This window comes from Bubalus kerabau, chromosome 6, assembly GCF_029407905.1.
Source record: "Bubalus kerabau isolate K-KA32 ecotype Philippines breed swamp buffalo chromosome 6, PCC_UOA_SB_1v2, whole genome shotgun sequence".
NCBI lineage: Eukaryota > Metazoa > Chordata > Mammalia > Artiodactyla > Bovidae > Bubalus > Bubalus kerabau.
Genome location: NC_073629.1, coordinates 51160193 through 51181460, shown reverse-complemented (window position 1 = coordinate 51181460; position 21268 = coordinate 51160193). Strand labels below are relative to the sequence as shown.

General features: G+C 40.1%; 2 protein-coding genes across 24 annotated transcripts in view; one reads left to right on the top strand and one right to left on the bottom strand.

Annotated features, from left to right (window-relative positions):
- Positions 1–14029, bottom strand: part of TMED5 (transmembrane p24 trafficking protein 5) — a 52485-nt gene extending 38456 nt beyond the window's left edge. Inside the window, exons 1-2 of one of the 2 annotated variants that reach the window (XM_055585121.1) lie at positions 13566–14029; positions 5512–5609 (exon numbers count right to left, since the gene is read on the bottom strand). In XM_055585121.1, coding sequence (XP_055441096.1) covers positions 5512–5609; positions 13566–13745 — 278 coding nt within the window. In that variant the 5' untranslated portion in view covers positions 13746–14029. The remainder of the gene's footprint in view (positions 1–5511; positions 5610–13565) is intronic. The other variant, XM_055585120.1, reaches the window with a different exon arrangement.
- Positions 1–21268, top strand: part of CCDC18 (coiled-coil domain containing 18) — a 216461-nt gene that overhangs the window by 25263 nt on the left and 169930 nt on the right. For 3 of the 22 annotated variants that reach the window (XM_055585103.1, XM_055585102.1, XM_055585093.1), the window contains exons 1-3: positions 14114–14369; positions 16527–16662; positions 17169–17343. The exons of 1 other annotated variant lie outside the window; for it this stretch is intronic. In XM_055585103.1, the coding sequence (XP_055441078.1) occupies positions 16529–16662; positions 17169–17343 (309 nt within the window). In that variant the 5' untranslated portion in view covers positions 14114–14369; positions 16527–16528. Of the gene's footprint in view, positions 1–14103; positions 14415–14556; positions 14800–15393; positions 15470–16493; positions 16663–17168; positions 17344–20919; positions 21086–21268 lie in introns of those variants that run through there. 18 more of the 22 variants (XM_055585101.1, XM_055585112.1, XM_055585113.1 and 15 more) reach the window with 16 other exon arrangements.

The following is a 21268-nucleotide window of genomic DNA, read 5'->3' as shown; positions in this document are numbered from 1 at the left end:
TTGGCCTAGGCAGAGTTAATTTAGCAAAATAGTTTTCTAATAACTTTTTGTGGAGAGAAGTTTTAACAAACTATTTACACAGGCTAATGACATTTACTACTGCTGGCCACAAAAACAACAAAGTTCAACAAAGGTTTTGTTGTGACTGTTCATGAAGGTTGGTCTAAATTCGAAGTTTCCTTATCCAATATGCTGGATCACTTAAATTTTGGGGCAGATTACATCATTTTCTATAGCCTTCTGAGCAACATGTGATTCTCATCTTTTAAGCCATCTCCATCTCTCCCCCCACCCCTTATTTCTGACCTAGGGTTTGTTTAGGCATAACATGTAAGTACTCAGCAATGTGATTTGATTTTAGCATATATCACTATTAATAAAAATAGCCAGTACTTATATACCTCTTCACAATTTACATACTGCTTTCACACATCATTTTTAATCTTTATCATCCTATTTGAAAGTAAGCATAATTGGCCTTTTCATGGCAAGTAAAATAAGGTTCACATAGATACAAGTTTCTTGCCCACGATCACATAGCCTATTCTAAGCATAGATGAAGCTTGAACTTTTGACCTTCGGTTAATTGATCTTTCTACAATACTGCTAGAAGCCTTCTGTATTCTTTGCAGTGTCCTTAATTATGACATACCTTTGTCTTTGGAGACACATTTAACCTTTGAAGGAGTCTAAAGCAAACACTGGTATGGATATAGGGGAACAATATTAAAAGGAACAAAACAAAAATATTGTGACTATTATGTAATATGACCTAGATTTGGGGCATTTTCTGAGGTAAAATTTCCACTATATTCTGATTAATGGCATCACTGATAGCATATAACCACCATATGTATTCTGAAGGGCAGCATTCTTAGTCTACACATTCTCAATGAGGAGATACTGCCCCAAAGGGGTGAAAACTCATTCAAGATGGGCCAAAAAACAAAAATTAGCTATAACAGTATTGTTTCAAAGCTCAATCCTACTGACAAAATCTTATCCCATAGTATCAGTATTTTAATTTTCTCTCATTGGGTTTTCTTGGGCATATCACAAGAAGGATGAGCTCTTGGAAGGTACACATACACAAAACGTGGAACAGTGCTACAAAATGCTAGCAAATAGTTGTGATCGGAGGACTTCTGAATGATTGATTACTTGATCTAGAAGTCATTTGGCAAGAGGAGGCCTACACAGGCCAAACGATGGCATTGGCTCTTTTGTGGATGTTATATGTTTGATCTTCAATTTCTGAGGTGCCTTGCTTTATTTTCTATAGCCTTCTGTGATCTTCATCTTTTAAGCCAGTCTTGTTTCTCTTCCCCCTATTTGTGATTTACTGTGTTTAAGAATAAGAGATGACTACTCAGCAGTGTGACTGGATTTTAGTATATATACTATAAATAAAAATAGCCACTACTTGTAGACATGCGTGCTCAGTTGCTTCAGTTGTGTCCAACTCTGCGATCCCATGGACTGTAGCCAACCAGGCTCCTCTGTCCATGGGATTGTCCAGGCAAGAATACTGGAGTGGGTTGCCATTCCCTTCTCTAGTCAAAACTTGTATGTGCTCAATCAGTTGTGTCCAACTCTTTTGTGACCCCATGGACTGCAGCCCACCAGGCTCTGTCCATGGGATTTCCCAAGCAAGAATACTAGAGTGGGCTGCCATTTCCTTCTCCAATACTTATATATCCCCCTTCATAATTTACATACTTTTATACACTTTATCTCTTAATCTTTGAATTTTGGGGGGAGACTTAAGTTCTGATATGAGTTAGGGTAATAACTAATTTAGTAGTCTAGAAAAATGGTACATATGACAATGCTGGACAAACAGGTATTACTTAAGCTGTTTAAGGCTCTGTCTGGAGACATTTTTTTTTTTTTACTAACCTTGACTTCTGGAAGGACAGTATTTGTTTCAAAGGTTTGGTTTAAGAAAAAACTTTCAGTGGCATAACAGATTTTAATTGCCTTTAAAAAGTTAAGGGACTTCTCTGGTAGTCCAGTGGTTTAGAATCCACCTACTAATGTAGGGCACCTGGGCTCAATCCCTGGTCTGGGCAGATTTCACATGCCATGTAGCACCTAAGCTTGTGCATCACAACTACTGAGCCTGCACACTCTAGAGCCTGTGCTTTGCAACAAGAGAAGCTACTGCAATGAGAAAGAAGCCCAAGCACAGCAATGAAGAGTAGCCCACAATTAGCAAAAGCTGGTTCATAGCAATGATGACCCAGCACAGCCAAAAATTAAGTAATTTTTTGAAAAGTTAATATAGCTAAAGATGAAATTTTCATTTTAGTTTTTAGATTTGTAACTTTGGTATAGTGATTAAGAGTGAGTTGCTGACTGGTTTTAAATCCTGGCTTTGCTGTTCATTAGCTGTGTAACCTGCAGCAATTTACTTAACTGCTCTATGCCTCAATTCCTTCATTGGTAAGATGATAGTAAGGACTATAGGGAAGAATAAAAAAAAAATTAATACATAAAGTACTTAGAACAGTGACCTGACATATCAAAAGAACTCTTATAAACTCATTCTTTTTACCAATGGTTTAATGAGAGATAATTCTATGTGGTCACTCACCTAGAGCCAGACATGCTGCAGTGTGAAGTCAAGTGGGCCCTAGGAATCATTACTACAAAGCTAGTGGAGGTGATGAAATTTCACCTGAGCTGTTTAAAATCCTAAATGATGATGCTGTTAAAGTACTGCACTCAATATGTCAGCAAATTTGGAAAACTCAGCAGGGGCCACATGACTGAAAAAGGTCAGTTTTTCATTCCAATTTAAAGGGCAATGCCAAACTACCATACAGTTGCACTCATTTTACATGCTGGTAAGTTCATGCTCAAAATCTTCAAGCTAGGTTTCAGCAGTATGTGAACTGAGAAATTGTAGATGTACAATCTGGGTTTCAAAGAGGCAGAGGAACCAGAGATCAAATTGCTAATATTGTTGGATCATAGAGATACCAAGAGAATTACAGAAGAACATCTGCTTTTGCTTCATTGACTACGCTAAAGCCTTTGACTGTGTGGATCACAACAAACTGGAAATTTCTTAAAGAGCTAGGAGTATCAGACCACCTTACCAGTCTCCTGAGAAACCTGTATGTGAGTCAAGAAACAATAGTTAGAACTGGACATGGAACAAGTGATGGGTTCAATATTGGTAAAGGAGTATGACAAGACTATATATTATCACCCTGCTTATTTAACTTTTAAGCAGAGTACATCATGTGAAGTGCCAGGCTGGATGAATCACAAAGCTGGAATCAAGACTGCCAAGAGAACTATAAACCTCAGATATGCAGATGGTACCACTCTTCAGAGGACAGAAAGTGAAGAGGAACTAAAGAGTCTCTTTATGAAGGTGAAAGAGGAGAGTGAAAAAGCTGGCTTAAAACTCTATATTCATAAAACTAAGATCATGGCATCCAGGCCATTACTTCATGGCAAAGAGATGGGGAAAAAGTTGGAAAGAAACAGTGACAGATTTTCACTACTTTGGCTCCAAAAGCACTGCGAATGGTGACTGCAGCCATGAAATTAAAAGATACTTGCTTCTTGAAAGGAAAGCTATGACAAACCTAGACAGCATATTAAAAAGCAGAAACATCACTTTGCTAACAAACGTTTGTATAGTCAAAGCTATGGTTTTTCCAGTAGTCATGTACGGATGTGAGAGTTGGACCATAATGAAGTCTGAGTGCCAAAGAATTGATGCTTTCAAATTGTGGTGCTGGAGGAGACTCTTGAGAGTCCCCTGGACTGCAAGGAGCTCAAACCAGTCAATCCTAAAGGAAATCAACCCTGAAAATTCATTGGAAGGACTGATGCTGAAGCTCCAATACCTTGGCCACCTGATGCGAAGAGCTGACTCACTGGAAAAGACCCTGATGCTGGGAAAGATTGAAGGCAAAAGAAGGGAGTGGCAGAGGATGAGACGGTTAGATGGCATCATTGACTCAATGGCCATGAATCTGAGCAAACTCTGGGAGGTAGTAGAGGACAGAGGAGCCTGGCCACAAAGAGTTGGACACAACTTAGGGACTGAACAACAACTCTTTCTAAGAAAGCAGTAACATACCTTTTCCTCCCTAATCTCTAAATGAAAGCAGAAAATGGGAGAGTAATTAAAATTGACAGAAATTCTATACATTTTCTATATTCTGAAATTTAAAGATGAACTTCCATTTTTGGCTCTTGTTCATATACCTATCAAAGAGAAAGAATAGTTAATTCTGGTATAGCCACCTTAACTGACTTAAAATTACCACTTCTTATTTATCAGTAGTTTATGTAATTTTTTTTTTTTTTAGAACTCTGCATAGGTAAAATGGCATTTTTGAAAGCACACTAAAATGAGTATCTTAGAAAACTATGGTTGAGACATTTTCCCACCTCGTTCACTCATACATGTATTCATATTTACTGAGTAACAGTTATATGCCAGGTACTTTGGTTAACAAAGACTATGTGCTAGAGATGTTCTAAGCACTGTATAGTAGAAGCAAGAATTTTGGTTCATTCTGCTTCCTCCTAATAAATGTATATGCCTGCAGTCTTATTTAACTTCTCTAAGCCTCCTTGTCTGTAAAATGGGAATTGGAGAATCAAAGACTCTATCTCTCACAGTGGGTTGGAATGATTAATTTGCTGCTGCTAAGTCGCTTCAGTCGTGTCCAACTCTGTGTGACCCCACAAACGGCAGCCCACCAGGCTCCCCGTCCCTGGGATTCTCCAGGCAAGAACACTGGAGTGGGTTGCCATTTCCTTCTCCAAAAGCATATAAAATGAAAAGTCTAGTTTATGGCAAATATTGGACACTCCATATTTGATTTTCTTATTCCTATATACTCAAAGTTTAAACTCAGTAACAATACTGAGAAACAAAGTGCTACAGTAAAATAATACAATGAAACAGAAACACTGGTGAGATGGAAAAAAGAGAAATGAGATACAATATATGGCCTTTTATCAAATTTTAAACTCATAATTATAAAAAGCATTTTCTGTAAGGTTTCCTGTGGTCAGATCTTTTACTTTCAGGTCTTCTAATTATCTAAAAAGAGTGACATTTGAAGAAAATAAAAATTTACATACACACACATAAAGATGTATCACTGTACTGTTGTTTTAAGAAAACTACTGGCAAAAATGATATAGCCACCAGTTCAAGATATATACCTGGAATAGTAACTTATAACAGAAAAAGCCTGTGGTGGCCAGAAAGGCAGGTTTTAAAATGCCTCAGAAGATTGAAGGCAGTACCTGTGGTATACTCATCTCATTAACCAAAGCAAAGCAAAAACTCAGTCAAGATCAAAAGAAAATGCCTAAACAAGATGACACTTTAGTTTAAGATAGATCACCGAAAAGAACTGTTTAAAATGTTCATATGGAATCATTTCATGCTAATATTTAGTATCAAATGTGCTAAATTTCCCTGTTCCCACTGGTATTCAGTTCATGGAACCCAACTAAGAGATTACTTACGTGTGAACTCCATCTGATTTTCTTTGTTCAAAAACTAAGGTTTTTCCTTCTGGAGAAGCAAGATGGAAATCAATATCTAATCCTGCTCCATCTAAAACCTGCAGAAAGGCAAAGAAGAGAACAGCACATTTTACAAATGCTGAAAATAAAAAGTAGATCATATGATGAAAAGATTTCATTTCTAAACCTTAACAAGGGTAAGAAGGTCAACACACTCATGTTAGAGCTAGAAAGGAAAGACCATTTTTTTCCATTCCATTCATTTTTGGAACTTGTCCCTTTCTTGCCATTTCCTGCTGCCATCACTTAAATTTAGGTCTTAGGAGTATTACTGAAATAATCTCCCTAGAACAGTACCTTCATCGAGAAGCCCTATGGATTAGAAAGAAACACAGAAAGGAGTTCAATTTGTAGACCCTTTTCCTTCAGCAATTTAGGGTTTGCTATGTAATTTTTCTGAGTTTGTTTCCTCCTCAGTATTAGCTACTTCTCAGCCTGGAACTCAAGACGTTTATGATCTGATTCCAACTGACTTTTTCAACACATCACCTATTATTTCCCAGTATGAACTGTGTATTCCAAGTAGGCTATTTACTTACTGGCCAAATAATTCAGCTTGTTCCTTTACAATTTCAAAATGTTCTGATGATGATGATGATGATGGCAGCTAACAATTATGGTTTATGCCACACATTGTTTTAAGTGCTTTATGTGGATTAATTTATTTCTCACAACAACTCTAAAACGTAGGTTCTATTATTTATTTCATTTTAGCGAAAACAACCAAAACAAACACCCCTTTCCTCAAGAAAATTTTAAAAACCCTCAAAAAACAGGCACAGAGAAGGTTGTCTAAGGTGAGATAATAAATAAGTGGTATGGTCACAATGTGAATTTAGCAATCTAACTTCGAAGGCTACTGTTTTTCTTAAATAACTCCATTTTCTTTTTCTTCATGGCTTTAATGGAATAATAGATTACCTACTCTTGTGCTCTACTTACTGACCAACAGAACTGGTTTCAAGTGGCTAGCTAAATATACACAATTCTTTTTCCTCTTTAAATCCCAGTGAAATGAAGAAAAGATAGCAATATAATCCATAACAATACTAGAATTCTAGGAAATCTGTTAACAGATTTGAAGAGTAAGAAATTTCTAGAGATACTCCACTGAACAATGAATACATCTAGCTACCAATATCTATTAATCTCAAAATTCTAAAAACAGAAACACCAAATATTTGCTGAAACCAATGTCTGCTTTTTCATGTTACTCGGCACCCCACTCCAGTACTCTTGCCTGGAAAATCCCATGGACAGAGGAGCCTGGTAGGCTGCAGTCCATGGGGTCGCTGGGAGTCGGACATGACTGAGCGACTTCCCTTTCACTTTTCACTTTCATGCATTGGAGAAGGAAATGGCAACCCACTCCAGTGTTCTTGCCTGGAGAATCCCAGTGACGGGGGAGCCTGGTGGGCTGCCGTCTATGGGGTCACACAGAGTCAGACACGACTGAAGTGACTTAGCAGCAGCAGCTTTTCTCAGAGGATCAAATTTTGGAAAATAATTTAGACAGATTTAAAAATATGTTTCATCAGATAAATGTAATATATATCCTCAGAGAAATTTAAGAATGTAAAAATCAATAAAAGATGAAGATGCTGATATGACAAATTCTTAGAAAAACCCAAAATGTGATTGCCCAAATAAAGCCCTAACGAATAAAGCCTTAACAACAGCAGAATAGACATGGATAGAGTCTAAAAATCAGAGAAAAGGAGCCAAAGAATTCTCAGAACAAAGCAAAAAAAGTATAGATAAGAACAATGCAGGAAATGGTAAGACTTTATGAAGGACAGAGCTAAAGATTTCAAATAACCACCTAATAAGCCTCCTACTGACTTTTCCAAAGGATTTGAAAAGAACCACCTAGAAACTGAAGTAGTAGGAGAGAACTATAAAATAACAAGAACAGGGATGGCACCAGCATTCTTGCACATACACTAGATGTAAAAATCACAAGGGATTTTAAAAAATCACATGTAGTCAATGTTCCCAAATATTATTGAAGAGAAAGCAAAAGATAAAACCATTTTCTGATATCTAAGGACTCAAAACATTCTAAAATTACTAAAGTTTCCCCTCCAAAACCCCAAAGTCATATCCATTAAATCAAAAAATAAGTGATATGACAAAATTAAGCATAGACTTCAGTAAAGCAAAAGATATTATTGGTAATGATTGGCAGGCTTAAATGGCATTTAAAAATATAGAAGCTAATTTTAAAATACACAAAATACCTATTTAAAATAAACAATACCATAAATCTAAATTAAACTTCCTAATGATTTCAATGGATCAGGATGAATGAGTCCCACTTTCCCCTGTCTGTCATAGTCTTTCAGTCCCTCAAAGGTATTCTTCAGTCTTCTGCCTCAAAGCCTTGGATTACCACATGCTGTTCTTTTTACCTATCACCTTGTTTCACCCCCTTATCCCTAGTAAGCCTGATTCTTCACAGATCTGAACTCTAGTTCTAGGATGTCTTCTTTCAATTCCCAGATAAAATCAAGTCCTTCTATTAAACATTCTTAGGCTTATGCAGTTAGCTTCATAGCAACAGAAATCAGATTGATTATATTCTTTGCAGCCAAAGATGGAGAAGCTCTAAACAGTCAGCAAAAACAAGACTGTGAGCTGACTGTGGCTCAGACTTAAATTGAAGAAAGTGGGGAAAACCACTAGACCATTCAGGTATGACCTAAATCAAATCCCTTATGATTATACAGTGGAAGTGAAAAATAGATTTAAGGGACTAGATCTGATAGACAAAGTGCCTGATGAACTATGGACGGAGGTTCCTGACATTGTACAGGAGACAGGGATCAAGACCATCCCCAAGAAAAAGAAATGCACAAAAGCAAAGTGGCTGTCTGAGGAGGCCTTACAAATAGCTGTGAAAAGAAGAGAAGCGAAAAGGAAAGATACACCCGTTTGAATGCAGAGTTCCAAAGAATAGCAAGGAGAGATAAGAAAGCCTTCCTCAGCGATCAATGCAAAGAAATAGAGGAAAACAACAGAATGGGAAAGACTAGAGATCTCTTCAAGAAAATTAGAGATACCAAGGGAACATTTCATGCAAAGATGGGCTCAATAAAGGACAGAAATGGTATGGACCTAACAGAAGCAGAAGACATTAAGAAGAGGTGGCAAGAATACACAGAAGAACTATACAAAAAAGATCTTCACAACCCAGATAATCACAATGATGTGATAACTCACCTAGAGCCAGACATCCTGGAATGTGAAGTCAAGTGGGCTTTCGAAAGCATGACTATGAACAAAGCTAGTGGAGGTGATGGAATTCCAGTTGAGCTATTCCAAACCCTGAAAGATGATGCTGTGAATATGCCAGCAAATTTGGAAAACTCAGCAGTGGCCACAGGACTGGAAAAGGTCAGTTTTCATTCCAATCCCAAAGAAAGACAATGCCAAAGAATGCTCAAATTGCACTCATCTCACACGCTAGTAAAGTAATGCTCAGAATTCTCCAAGCCAGAGTTCAGCAATACGTGAACTGTGAACTTCCAGATGTTCAAGCTGGCTTTAGAAAAGGCAGAGGAACCAGAGATCAAATTGCCAACATTCACTGGATCATGGAAGAAGCAAGAGAGTTCCAGGAAAACATCTATTTCTGCTTTATAGACTATGCCAAAGCCTTTGACTGTGTGGATCACAATAAACTGTGGAAAATTCTGAAGGAGATGGGAATACCAGACCACGTGACCTGCCTCTTGATAAACCTGTATGCAGGTCAGGAAGCAACAGAACTAGACATGGAACAACAAACTGGTTCCAAATAGGAAAAGGAGTACGTCAAAGCTGTATATTGTCACCCTGCTTATTTAACTTATATGCAGAGTACATCATGAGAAATGCTGGGCTGGAAGAAGCACAAGCTGGAATCAAGACTGCCAGGAGAAATCTCAATAACCTCAGATATGCAGATGATACCACCCTTATGGCAGAAAGTGAAGAAGAACTAAAGAGCCTCTTGATGAAAATGAAAGAGGAGAATGAAAAAGTTGGCTTAAAGCTCAACATTCAGAAAACTAAGATCATGGCATCTGGTCCCAACTCTTCATGGCAAATAGATGGGGAAACAGTGGCTGACTTTATTTTTGGGGGCTCCAAAATCACTGCAGATTGTGATTGCAGCCATGAAGTTAAAAGACACTTATTCCTTGGAAGGAAAGTTATGACCAACCTAGACAGCATATTAAAAAGCAGAGACATTACTTTGTCAATAAAGGTCCATCTAGTCAAGGCTATGGTTTTCCAGTAGTCATGTATGGATGTGAGAGTTGGACTATAAAGAAAGCTGAGTGCAGAAGAATTGATGCTTTTGAACTGTGGTGTTGGAGAAGACTCTTGAGAGTCCCTTGGACTGCAAGGAGATCCAACCAGTCCATCCTAAAGGAGACCAGTCCTGGCTGTTCATTGGAAGGACTGATGTTGAAGCTGAAACTCCAGTATTTTGGCCACCTGATGGGAAGAGCTGACTCATTTGAACAGACCCTGATGTTGGGAAAGATTGAAGACAGGAGGAGAAGGGGATGACAGAGGATGAGATGGTTGGATGGCATCACCGACTCAATGGACATGAGTTTGGGTAAACCCTGGGAGTTTGTGATGGTCAGGGAAGCCTGGTGTGCTGCGGTTCATGGGGTCGCAAAGAGTCGGACATGACTGAGCGACTGAACTGAACTGAACTTGTATTAATTTGATTAACGTCTATCCCCTTACTAGACTGCAAGAGTTTAGTATTACTGTACACAGAGTATAGTATTACTCACCATTGTTTCTGCAATACTTAACATAAAGCTTACAGAAACTAAGCAGTCAATAATAAAAAATTTAAATGAATGATCTATTTTACTCATAAGATATATATGTATTGACATTTAAAAATTCCGAGAACTTAATATATAATGGGACTGGTCAGTTACCCTAAAAGTGTCCTCTTAAACCTGAAAAGTGTGAAATGGTTAAAATTTTTAATATGTCACAGTAAACCAAGGGCAATGTCTAGAAAAGTTTGTTACCTGACATTTTAAAATGAAGACAAAACCCAGTAGCTTGTAGTTATTGGAAAATTAATCACAGAGTTGGAAAATGCAAGGGGTTGAAGATTTCTACCCTACGAACCTTTGCAACATTGTCTAGGACCACAGACACCAAATGATTTTAATTCTTTCCTTAATCAAAACAGTTTAGACAGAATGCTTTACGGGAACAATCTTTTTGAGTGATTAAAGATGCCAAGTACTGATATAAAGCTAACCCACTATATATAAAACTCGAAAAACGTAAACATAAAAAAGCTAACATATACTGAACTTTTACTATCTGTTTGGGGTGGTACATAAACACTTAATAACTGTTTCAAATCAACTCTTACTATTATTGTCAATATTTTACAAGTGTGGGGTTAAGTAACTTGCCCAAGGTCACAGAGGTTGTAAGTGCCAGATTCAAGATTTCGACCTAGGCGTTTTTTTTTCTCTACAGTTGGAGCTGTTAATCCTAAGAGGTCAGTAGTTTACCTTTATTTATCTATTTTTTTAGGCCATGCTGGCATCTTAGTTCCATGACCAGGGATCGAACACAAGTCCAATGCAGTGGAAGCGTGAAGTCATATCCACCGGACTGCCACAGAAATCCCAATTTCTTTCCTAATACCTGGGTAAAGACTGATGAACAATAAAACTTGTTTCCTTATCTAGACTTTTTCTAACCCTGTAGCTGGTTTCCTTACCTCTGATTTTGCCCTCCTTAAATCCATATTCCACACTGTAAAACATTTTTGACTGTTACCACATTGCTTAGCTTCAGTAGCCCTTATACAGACAAAGGTCAAAGCTACTCAGCATAGCACACAAGCTAAGATTCATGATCCAGCCTCCTGACCTCTCCAATCTTTTTCTTCTATTCTCACCCTAGACTTTATAGTCTTAAGAGTTCCACCCCTTAAGATCAGCACTTGTAGTGTCCAGTACATATTGCCCACTGCTAGAACAATAACACTGTGCATTTTCAGAAATGCATATTCATTTTGTTACTTTTCCTAGAATGCCCCTCTTCCCTGCATTCCTGTTTCACCTAAGCATGTTTCTAGGTTCCTATTTATTTTCTCCAAGAATTATTTTCTGAAAACCCAGAGAAGTCCTTCTCCAACAGCATATAACCATACTTTATTTTCCAGGCAAGAACACTGGAGTGGGTTGCCATTTCCTGCTCCAGGGGATCTTCCCGACCCAGGGATCCAACTTGCTTCTTCTGAGTCTCCCGCATTGGCAGGCAGATTCTTTACCACTCTTCTACCTGTGAAGCCCCTGTTTATAAGCCAGTAACCTTTAAATATTAGGATCCCTGAAAAGGGCTCTTTCTTTTGTTTGTTCCCTCCTCTACGTCCTCGCCGCCAGGCATTACTGGCACGTGGTAAATCTTCAGTAAATTAACTTTTGAACTGAATTGGAAATCAGGAAATGCTGAGTTCCTGCCTCAGCTTGGCTCACTAACTGTAATTTTAGATACTTTATGCTTATCTTATGCATCTATGCTGCTGCTGCTTAGTTGCTCAGTAGTGTCTGACTCTTGGCGACGCCATGGGTTGCAGCCTGCTGCCAGGCTCCTCTGTCCAAGGGGATTCTCCAGGCAAGAATACTAGCATGAGTTGTCATGCCTTCCTCCAGGGGATCTTCCCAACCGAGGGACGGAACCCAGGTCTCTCACATTGCCCGCAGATTCTTTGTCGTCTGAGCCACCAGGGAAGCCGTATTCATCTATAAATAATCTAATCTCAAAGTTTCTGCAGATGAAGATTCTAAATAACTTTATTTTGCTCTAAATGTGACAGTACCCTGTTATTGAAAAAGATTCTCTACATCAACTATAAAAAATTAACATCTGATTAAAAATTAGGTAACATGAAAAAAGTTGAAAGATGAACCACATGAAGGCATTTCTCTTTTTTTGCAGTGCTACCTAGAAAAATCGAAATTTGCCGTACTGGAGCTAACGATTTCTTCTAAGAAATTACCCTCTACCAGAGTGACTACATAAATTAAGGCAATTCCCTATAACATCATGCTGTTATTAAAAATAAAATAGTGATACGGGAGAAATGCTTAGAATGCTGAAGAAAAGATTACAGAGCTTTAATATACAATTAGATCTTATTTGGTTTTTAAATAATGGGTATATATATAACTAAGAGGGCTTCCCTGTTGGCTCAGTGGTAAAGAATTCGCCTGCCAAGGCAGGAGATGCCGGTTCGACCCCTGGGTCGGGAAGATCCCCTGGAGAAGGAAATGGCAACCGACTCCAGTACTCGTGCCTGGGAAATCTCACGGACAGAGAAGCCTGGCGGGTTACAGTCCATAGGGTCGCAGAGTCGGAGACAACTTAACGACTGAGCACACGCACAAACACAGACACACGCATACAACTGGGAAGGAAATTCACCATTAAACACACCAATAGCCCCTTTCAAAATATTCCAAAATAGGATTTAGTGATAATCGCATGGTCACAATTCAAAAATCCTTAACTGAAGAAGTAACAGTATAGATTTATAATACCGAAACTGAGGGTTGGGGGCGGTGATTAAAGCAACTGTCATTTTGTCCAGTGATTAAACAGAACGTGTATTAGGCCTGAATTGTGAAATTTCCGGTACTGGCGCGCGTAGTGGCTAAAAAGACATGGACGAATCATTAGCAAAGAGAAAACCCATCGACATCACCAGAGCTGGCCTCTTTCCCACCGGAGAAAAGGGGAGAGGGCGGGTAGTCAATTCTAGATCCCGCCTAACTTCTAGTCCCCAGCCCCTGGACAACAGCGCCTCGCGAGCCGGCGCGCAGCTGCTCTGCTTCCGGGCGGCCCTCGCCTCTTTAGCAGCCGGGCGGTCCCCAAAAACTTTCTCAGCGGGTGAGAGGCGACGACGTGCAGTTAGGCTAAAGGAAGGAGGCTGGCTCAACATCTACACTTACTTGGTACTCGATCTCCAGCGAGGCTTTCAGGGGCATGGGCTGGTAGAAACACTCCTTCTGGCCCGCCGGAAGTGTGAACGTGAAGTCGCTGTCTAAGGAGGGAGTGAAGCCGGCCGCCCTAGGCAGCAGCAGAGCGGCCAAGAGGACCACGGGGAAGGGTAGCCAGGTCTTATCGCCCATCCCTGCCTGGGCGATCTCGGGCTGGGAAAGGCGTTGAGAGGCGTGGGTTATCGGCACTTATGCTTCGCTTTTCCTTCCAGGACTCCTCGTGGTTGGCAGGCAAACCTGGAGCCTGAAAAAGCTCCAGGTGAAGGCCTAGGCGGAGGGGTGTTTCTCCGAGAGGGAAACGCCTGTCTACAAAGCGTAGGGACTGAAGGCGGAGCCAGCAGTCCTTTTCCACACCCTCCTAGGTCTTGGTTCCCTCAGGCACCGCGCCAGCACGGACCGCCTGACACCCAGACCTCCGCAGCTTCCCATGGCGGGCGTCACACCAATGGGCGTCTTGGTGGTAATTGTGGGAAATGTAGTTCTGGGTAGGCAGGCTCGGACGCGCTCCCAGACCGCAATCCCCGACAAGCCCCGCGCGTCCGGCGTAGATTCACGCTAAGGCTGCGCGGGGGGCGGGGCTGCGGTTGGGGAGGTGCGTTCCCAACGGTTTCCGCGGCGGTTCGAACTCGGCGCAACCGGGGTTCCCATAGTGTGTTCGGCGCTTGGGGCCGGGGAGAGGGTCGGAGGTTTCCGAACGGAGAGGAGAGCGCGGCGTGCGCCGTCGTCGGTGGGTCTCTCTCACAGCTACGACTTGTGGTGAGCGACTGCCCCTGGAGGGTGGAAACTGGCCTATCTGAGGAGGTACAGGTGTTTCCCTCTCGGTTCCTTCGGACGCGTTTAATCTAGTCCTCGCCCTCGCTGCTCACACTGCTCTTCAGGGTCGTATTTTAGTAGAAGAAAAATCTGGAAGGAAGTTGTTCATGTTTTCCTCCACTGCTTCCAGATGAACGAAGGACCAATTCTATCAAATTGAGCATTCTTGAAACAGAACAGTACGATATAAAGCCTTGAATGGCCTTCCAGAATGCGGAATCCTTTTCGACTACAGCCGATCTTTTTTACATACAACGAGTATAAAGTTGTTCTTCGGTGTGATGTGTGTACGTACCTGTGTATACCTGCAAACGCATTGTAATTAAGGCCCGAAGATGTCAGGGCCTGTAAGAAGCATGACGTGCTTTTTCACGTATGTACAGGCGATGAAGCTAGACTTTTATAATTAAGTTGAAGGGAGGAGAAATATTTATTTGAGGGTATTAAATGGCCCATTAGGAAAATGAAAATATATTTGCATATCAGACGTTTTCATTGATCCTTTAGAAGGGTGAGAGAATTCTTGGGTTAAAATTTACATAAACCTGATTCAGTTGAAACAAAATGGCATGTTAGAATTTGCCCAGATTTTCTTTACCCTTCTTTCTTCACCATCCTGTAGGTAGCTAGAGTTGTTGGAAAAACACAGAGTGGGGACATGAACCTTTGACTTTTGTTTGGGAGAGTCTTCTCATTTAAGCAGAAGCAAATTTTTGGAAACAAAAGAGGAGAGAAATATTTTCTTTACTAAGATTCCATAGTATATAATTTCGTGCCACAGTTTATTCCAGTAAGATGAAAGTTTTCTTTTTAATCTTCCTCTCTACATCTGAGAAATTTTGAGTATGGAGTAAATTTGTTATTTTAGCTAGGTGAGGGGAAGGAAGGACAGTTTTGTAATCATCGTTTAGTCACTGAAAATATTGGGTTTCTGTAAGTGCCTTAGAGTCCTGACTATAATACACAGGACTCCTAACCTTTTGGAGCTTGAGATGTCGTCAGAATTCTAGAAGGGTGATCAAAAAGAAGCTTCAGTGACAAAGGTAAATGAGATCTGAAAGAGGAATGTAATTTAAAGATTATGCAGGAAGATGGAGTAGTAGAGATTGTAAAGCTTTCATTTAAGTTGTATTGTTAATAATATGTTTTAGTACACAATAATTATGAATATTAATTATTAGTAATAAAATGTATTTATCATGATTTTTTAATGTGCAAAGCTACTTAGTAGAGAATTTCACAACCCTTGAGATACCCATCAGTTGAAGAAACAACTTTTCTTATTTATTTTTGTGAGTTAACCTGCTAAATGTCATTTTCATCTCTGTGGTTGTTACGTGAGTGTGAGTTTATGGTTTTAAATTTTATAGCCATGGTGAATAGGAGAAGGGGATAACCTTTATCTGGTAATAAATTACCTTTAGGAAAATATGAATGTTATGATACCAGTTTTGTCAGATGTTCAGAGCTTGTAACATGATCAAGTTCAAACACTTCATATTGAAATTAATTTATAATAAGTAAGAAAACTACAGTGTGACATAATTAAAAGATCTTTGCGTCATGATGGCCTAGGTTCAAATCTTGGTTCCACCATTTACAGTTTGTGTGACCTTGAGTATGTTATTTGGAGAAGGAAATGGCAGCCCACTCCAGTATTTCTTGTTTGGAAAATTGCATAAACAGAGGAACCTGGCGGCCTATAGTCCATGGGGTTGGAAAGAGTCAGACGTGATTGAGTACGCGAACACACGCGAGCAAGTTATTTGGCTCATTCTTAGTTTCTTCATCTTTAACATCAAATAAAAACAGTTTACACACTAAGATTGAAGATGGCTAGAAAAGGCGAATTGTAGTCCCTGGCTTAAATGAAAAATTGATTCATTGAAATTTTGTTGAACTTTCCATTATGGCTTTACCCTGCAGAGAAATTGATTATTGCTGGCTGTTTTGCTTTGTTTAAAATTACCATGAAAGATTTCACAACATTTGAAGTAGAAAAATAATAACTCGAGTTAAGTTTTATTAGTGTGAGATAATTTTGACTGACATCACAGATTCTTTCAGGCAAGGTACAAGAAATTCATTTCTTTTTTTAAGAAATGGAATCTAGTTCATCAGACTTCTATAATAAAGATAATGAAGAAGAAAGTTTGCTGGCAAATGTTGCTTCCTTAAGACATGAACTGAAGATAACAGAATGGAGTTTGCAGAGTTTAGGGGAAGAGTTATCTAGGTGAGTGAGTAAACTTATGTATAGAACTCTAACTTAGGACTTTAACTGATGAATGTAAAATTTTTGAATATCATTATTGTTTGTTGTGTTTCTCGTGTGTCCAGAATAGGGAATAATGCTCCATAATTTAAAAAATAATAATTTTGAATATAGGTTTCAGTTTAGGAAGAAGAACAGAACTATTATAGAAGTATTTACAAATTAAGACCTTTAATATATTAGGACTCAGTATAAAATATATGTGTAGGCTTAACTAATCTTTTATTATCATGACTGTTTTTTGAATCTTAAGTAACTCTAGCATAGAGGCTCCAGAAACATAGATTGCTAGTTTTAAAACTAATTATGGTTTATTGAAAATTTAATTGAAATGCCTCAAGGTCTTTTCTGGAATCTGATTTTCAGCAATATTTCAGGTGCTTTTCTATTTTCTTAATATGTAGAAATTTAGAGTGAATACTTAAAAGTATCTAAGAACTAAAATGTATTTTTTCTTTTTTTTCTAGTGTTAGTCCAAGTGAAAATTCTGATTATGCTCCTAATCTCTCAAGATCTGAAAGACTGATTTTGGAAGATCTTTCTCATCCTAGCCATCTTGGACTTTTGAATTACTCACCTCATAAAAGAGTTTGTAAAATGCCCAATAGTGGTACTGATTTTCAAAAAAAGCCAAGAGATAAGGTTATCATTTTTAGACCTGCCTACCTAAAAGTAGTTTTAGACCTATTTAAAATACTTTTTCTCTGAGTTTTTTTTTTTTCAAATGCCTAATTTATGTTTTCCATATCTTTTACTATAGTGCTCAAGACTCTTTGAATTTAAGTGGTATATAAGAGAGTAGCTATTTTGATGTATTACTCTATTTTAAAACTTCTATATTTATTACCTTTTTGCAATTAAATGTCTTGTTTTCTCTGTAACCCCCTTGATTTTAGTACCGTACCATGTACATAATAGGTAATCATGGCTTATTAAGTGATTGAAGTATATTGCTGTTTAGCCTGGGTCAGGTGCTCCATTCATTATATCTAAATTTTGTGGATGATGTTAGACATCTGTCCTATTCTGAAACTCACTTTCTTCCTCTTTTTTATTCACTTGTATTCTCTATCTTCCTATGTGTATTCCTCTGTCTTACTCAACCCTTTATCTCTTCTTCCTCTATCTTCCTCCCATTTTTTATTACCCCACTGCCAGCATGCGTATATGTTGTAGCACACGTTCCGGGAAACAAACTCACTCAGAAGGACAATGCAGATAGTGGAGTGCAGTTTATTACACCCGTGGGTCCAAGGCAGAGTCTCCTCTTAGCCAAGGACCCCAACCAGCATTTGTGAGAATCTTTTATACCCCATGTGTACGTGTCTGAACCCACCACTCCAAATTCCTTGAGACTTACATAAACCAAGGAAAATACAATCCTAATAACCCCATCATTCACGGGCTGTGTGCTCAAACAGTCAAGCAATTAGCCAATAATCAATAAACCCGAGGTTACACTCCACTAGATACAGAAAATTTTATGGCCTGTCTGGAGGAAGGGGTGATTAATGTATGTTTCTCTGAGGCGATGAGTAACCTATATACGATCGTCAAGGTTCCCCTGTCTGGAGGGGGTCTTATCCTTCTGTTGTTGTTTTCATAGGCACTAAACACAGAGTTCAGAGTCCATTGGAAAAGTGGCTGAGCATGATCGGCATGAACAGGCCTAAGATGGAGTCCAGGCCCTATGAATTCCTTCTTCATTCCCCCCTTTTGATGCTCTTAACTCATATTATGAGCATCATTCATAGGGATATATTGCACCGTGGCTCTCCGACCGCCAGTTTGGGAGAATGACATCAACCTTCGGCTTACAAAGTTCATAATACATTGTAAAATTCAGGGTCCACAAAGCAGAACTATCAAGGCAACTATAACAGTGGAAAATTTAGTTTTCCACCAATCTCCCTTCACCCAAGATAGGACCAAAGTCCAGAAAGGAATGTTTTCATTTGACATTGCTTTTACCTGGTTTTTCATGTCATCTAAAGCAGTCGATACATTGCCAGATAAGTCAGGAATGTATACACAACATTCAACCTTAATTATAGCACAGGTCCCTCCTTGAACAGCTGTGTGTCCAAAGCCATTCTATTATGAATTACCACTTTTCTCATTTGGATTGCTCTTCATTTAAGGCTTGGATGGCTTTTATTCTATCTAGGAGGGCCTGTTTTGTGAAATTAGTCAAGGCCTTTACTTTAATCATGATATCTGTTGTCCCTATAGAGGATACGAATAAGGCAGCAATGTACTCATATCATTGAAACACGGACCTTGTCCACCTAGCATGTAAATAAGGTAGATTTACCAGGGCTAGGGGTAGATTTACAACAAGTAGGTTAGGCTTTTGTTACACTGGCATTTATATCAAATGTAACCCCATGACCCAAGTCTATTGTCTGTAGGTCTTACAGCAAGAGAGCAAGGAGAGGTTATGATTGACAAGAGAGAGGAAAGTCTCTTTTTGTCATCCCAGAAAAGAGCAGAGTGGTTTAAAATCTCATTGGCAGAGCAGTGACACCCACCAAGGAAGTCCATCCATCACTGACAGAGGCATAGCCCTACATACCCAGCAGTTGGAAGTGTTGTGGAAGTCTTCGTAGAAATGTGCCCATGAGATGAAAACATTGTCCTGAGTTGGAATGGAAGTTAAATTCAAAATCACATTGATGAGGCCAAGCAGCAGGAGTTGATTGTGCTGCTTCATCCTGAATGGGCTTGTCCAGGATCTTCTTTTCCTTCTTCTTAAGGATGATCTTAGTCTCTCAAGGGTCAGTGGGGTCCCTCTCTGCAGTCCACTCTGTTTTTTGGGTCTGCATGGTATCTTCACTTCACCCTCATGATGGATCCAAGGGACAATACCTGCAACTTTAACTGCAGTAGGGGTGTTCAGAGAAGGCAGTGGCACCCCACTCCAGTACTCTTGCCTGGAAAATCCCATGGGCGGAGGAGCCTGGTAGGCTGCAGTCCATGGGGTCGCACAGAGTCGGACACGACTGAGCGACTTCACTTTCACTTTTCACTTTCATGCATTGGAGAAGGAAATGGCAACCCACTCCAGTGTTCTTGCCTGGAGAATCCCAGTGACAGGGGAGCCTGGTGGGCTGCCATCTATAGGGTCACACAGAGTCGGACATGACTGAAGTGACTTAGCAGCAGCAGCAGCAGCAGCAGCAGCAGCAGCAGCAGGGGTAGTTAGAATAACATAAGGGCCCTTTCACCAAGGGGCTAGCAAATCATGTTTCCAATCTCTGACCCATACTTGGTCACCAAGCGTAAACTCATGAATCTGTTTCCCAAGGGGGAACGGCATGCTTTCTTGTACAAACTTAGTTACCCGATTTATTACCTTACCCAGTTCCATCTGCTGTGAAATCCTGTTGCCCCTTACCTGAGGCAAATTTGTTGACACCCGTTTTATTATGGGGGGAGGGGGGCCTCCCATTCACAAGTTCGTATGGAGAATAGCCTTGGGACTGTGGGATCATCCTGAGTCTGAGCAGAGCCGTCAGAAGCAAGTCCACCAGGAGCAGTCAGTCTCTATGATCCACTTGGAGAGTCTCTTTAATGTCCAGTTGGTTCATTCCACCATCTCAGGAACTCCAGGCCTATATGCAGTGTGCCGTTCCCATTTGATGTTTAAAGTTTTGCTTACTTGTACTAAATCAGCTATAAAAGCTGGGTCATTGTCTGAACCAATGCTGGTAGGAAGTCCAGATCTGGGAACTATTTCCCTAAGCAGGCACTGGGCTACTTCTGATGCTCTTTCAGTCCAGGTAGGAAAAGCTTCTCCCCATCCCAAGAACGTATATACCATGACCAGCAGGTAACGGTAGTGTCGGTGAGGTTTCATTTTAGTGAAGTCCACTCCCAGGTGTTCAAAGAGCAGCATGCCTTTCAGCTGAATACCCGGAGGTTTTTGTCTGAATACCCAAGAGGCAGCATTAACCTGTGAGCAGGCAGCATGGCCTAGGTGGGTCACTTGTGTTTGGCTTACCAGATTGTGTGCCAGCTCCTCCGGTGACAATAATTTGCCACTTGGCAATTCCCACCATCCTTTTTCAGTCTTGATGGCCCCGTCCGCTTTGGCTAACCTGACAGCCATTGTCCTTGTTTTATCAGGCTAGTGCCATCAGTATATAGGACCCAACTAGGGTCTGGAACCTTGTGTCCTTCTTTAAAACAAACCCCAGATACCTTATCTCCTTGCAGATCTGTGCCGCCTTCTTTGACAGCCGGTAACCTGCTTCCATCAGCAGCTGGAGTAGTGCTTTTTTGTCCCTTTCCAGCATTTTTCCGTGGTTTCGGCAGCCAGCAGCAGGTCATCCCCGTATTATAGGAGCCAACATCCATACTCTTCCGGATGGAATGAGTTCAGGTCAGAAGCCAAGGCTTCCCCAAAGATGGCTGGGGAGTTCTTAAACCCTTGTGGGGGAGTCCAGATGAGCTGTTGCTTGGTGCCCCCGACTGGATCTTTCCATTCAAAGGCAAAGACGGGCTGTGACGCTGGGGCGAGGCGTACGCAGAAGAAGGCATCCTTGAGATCTAGGCGAGTATAAAC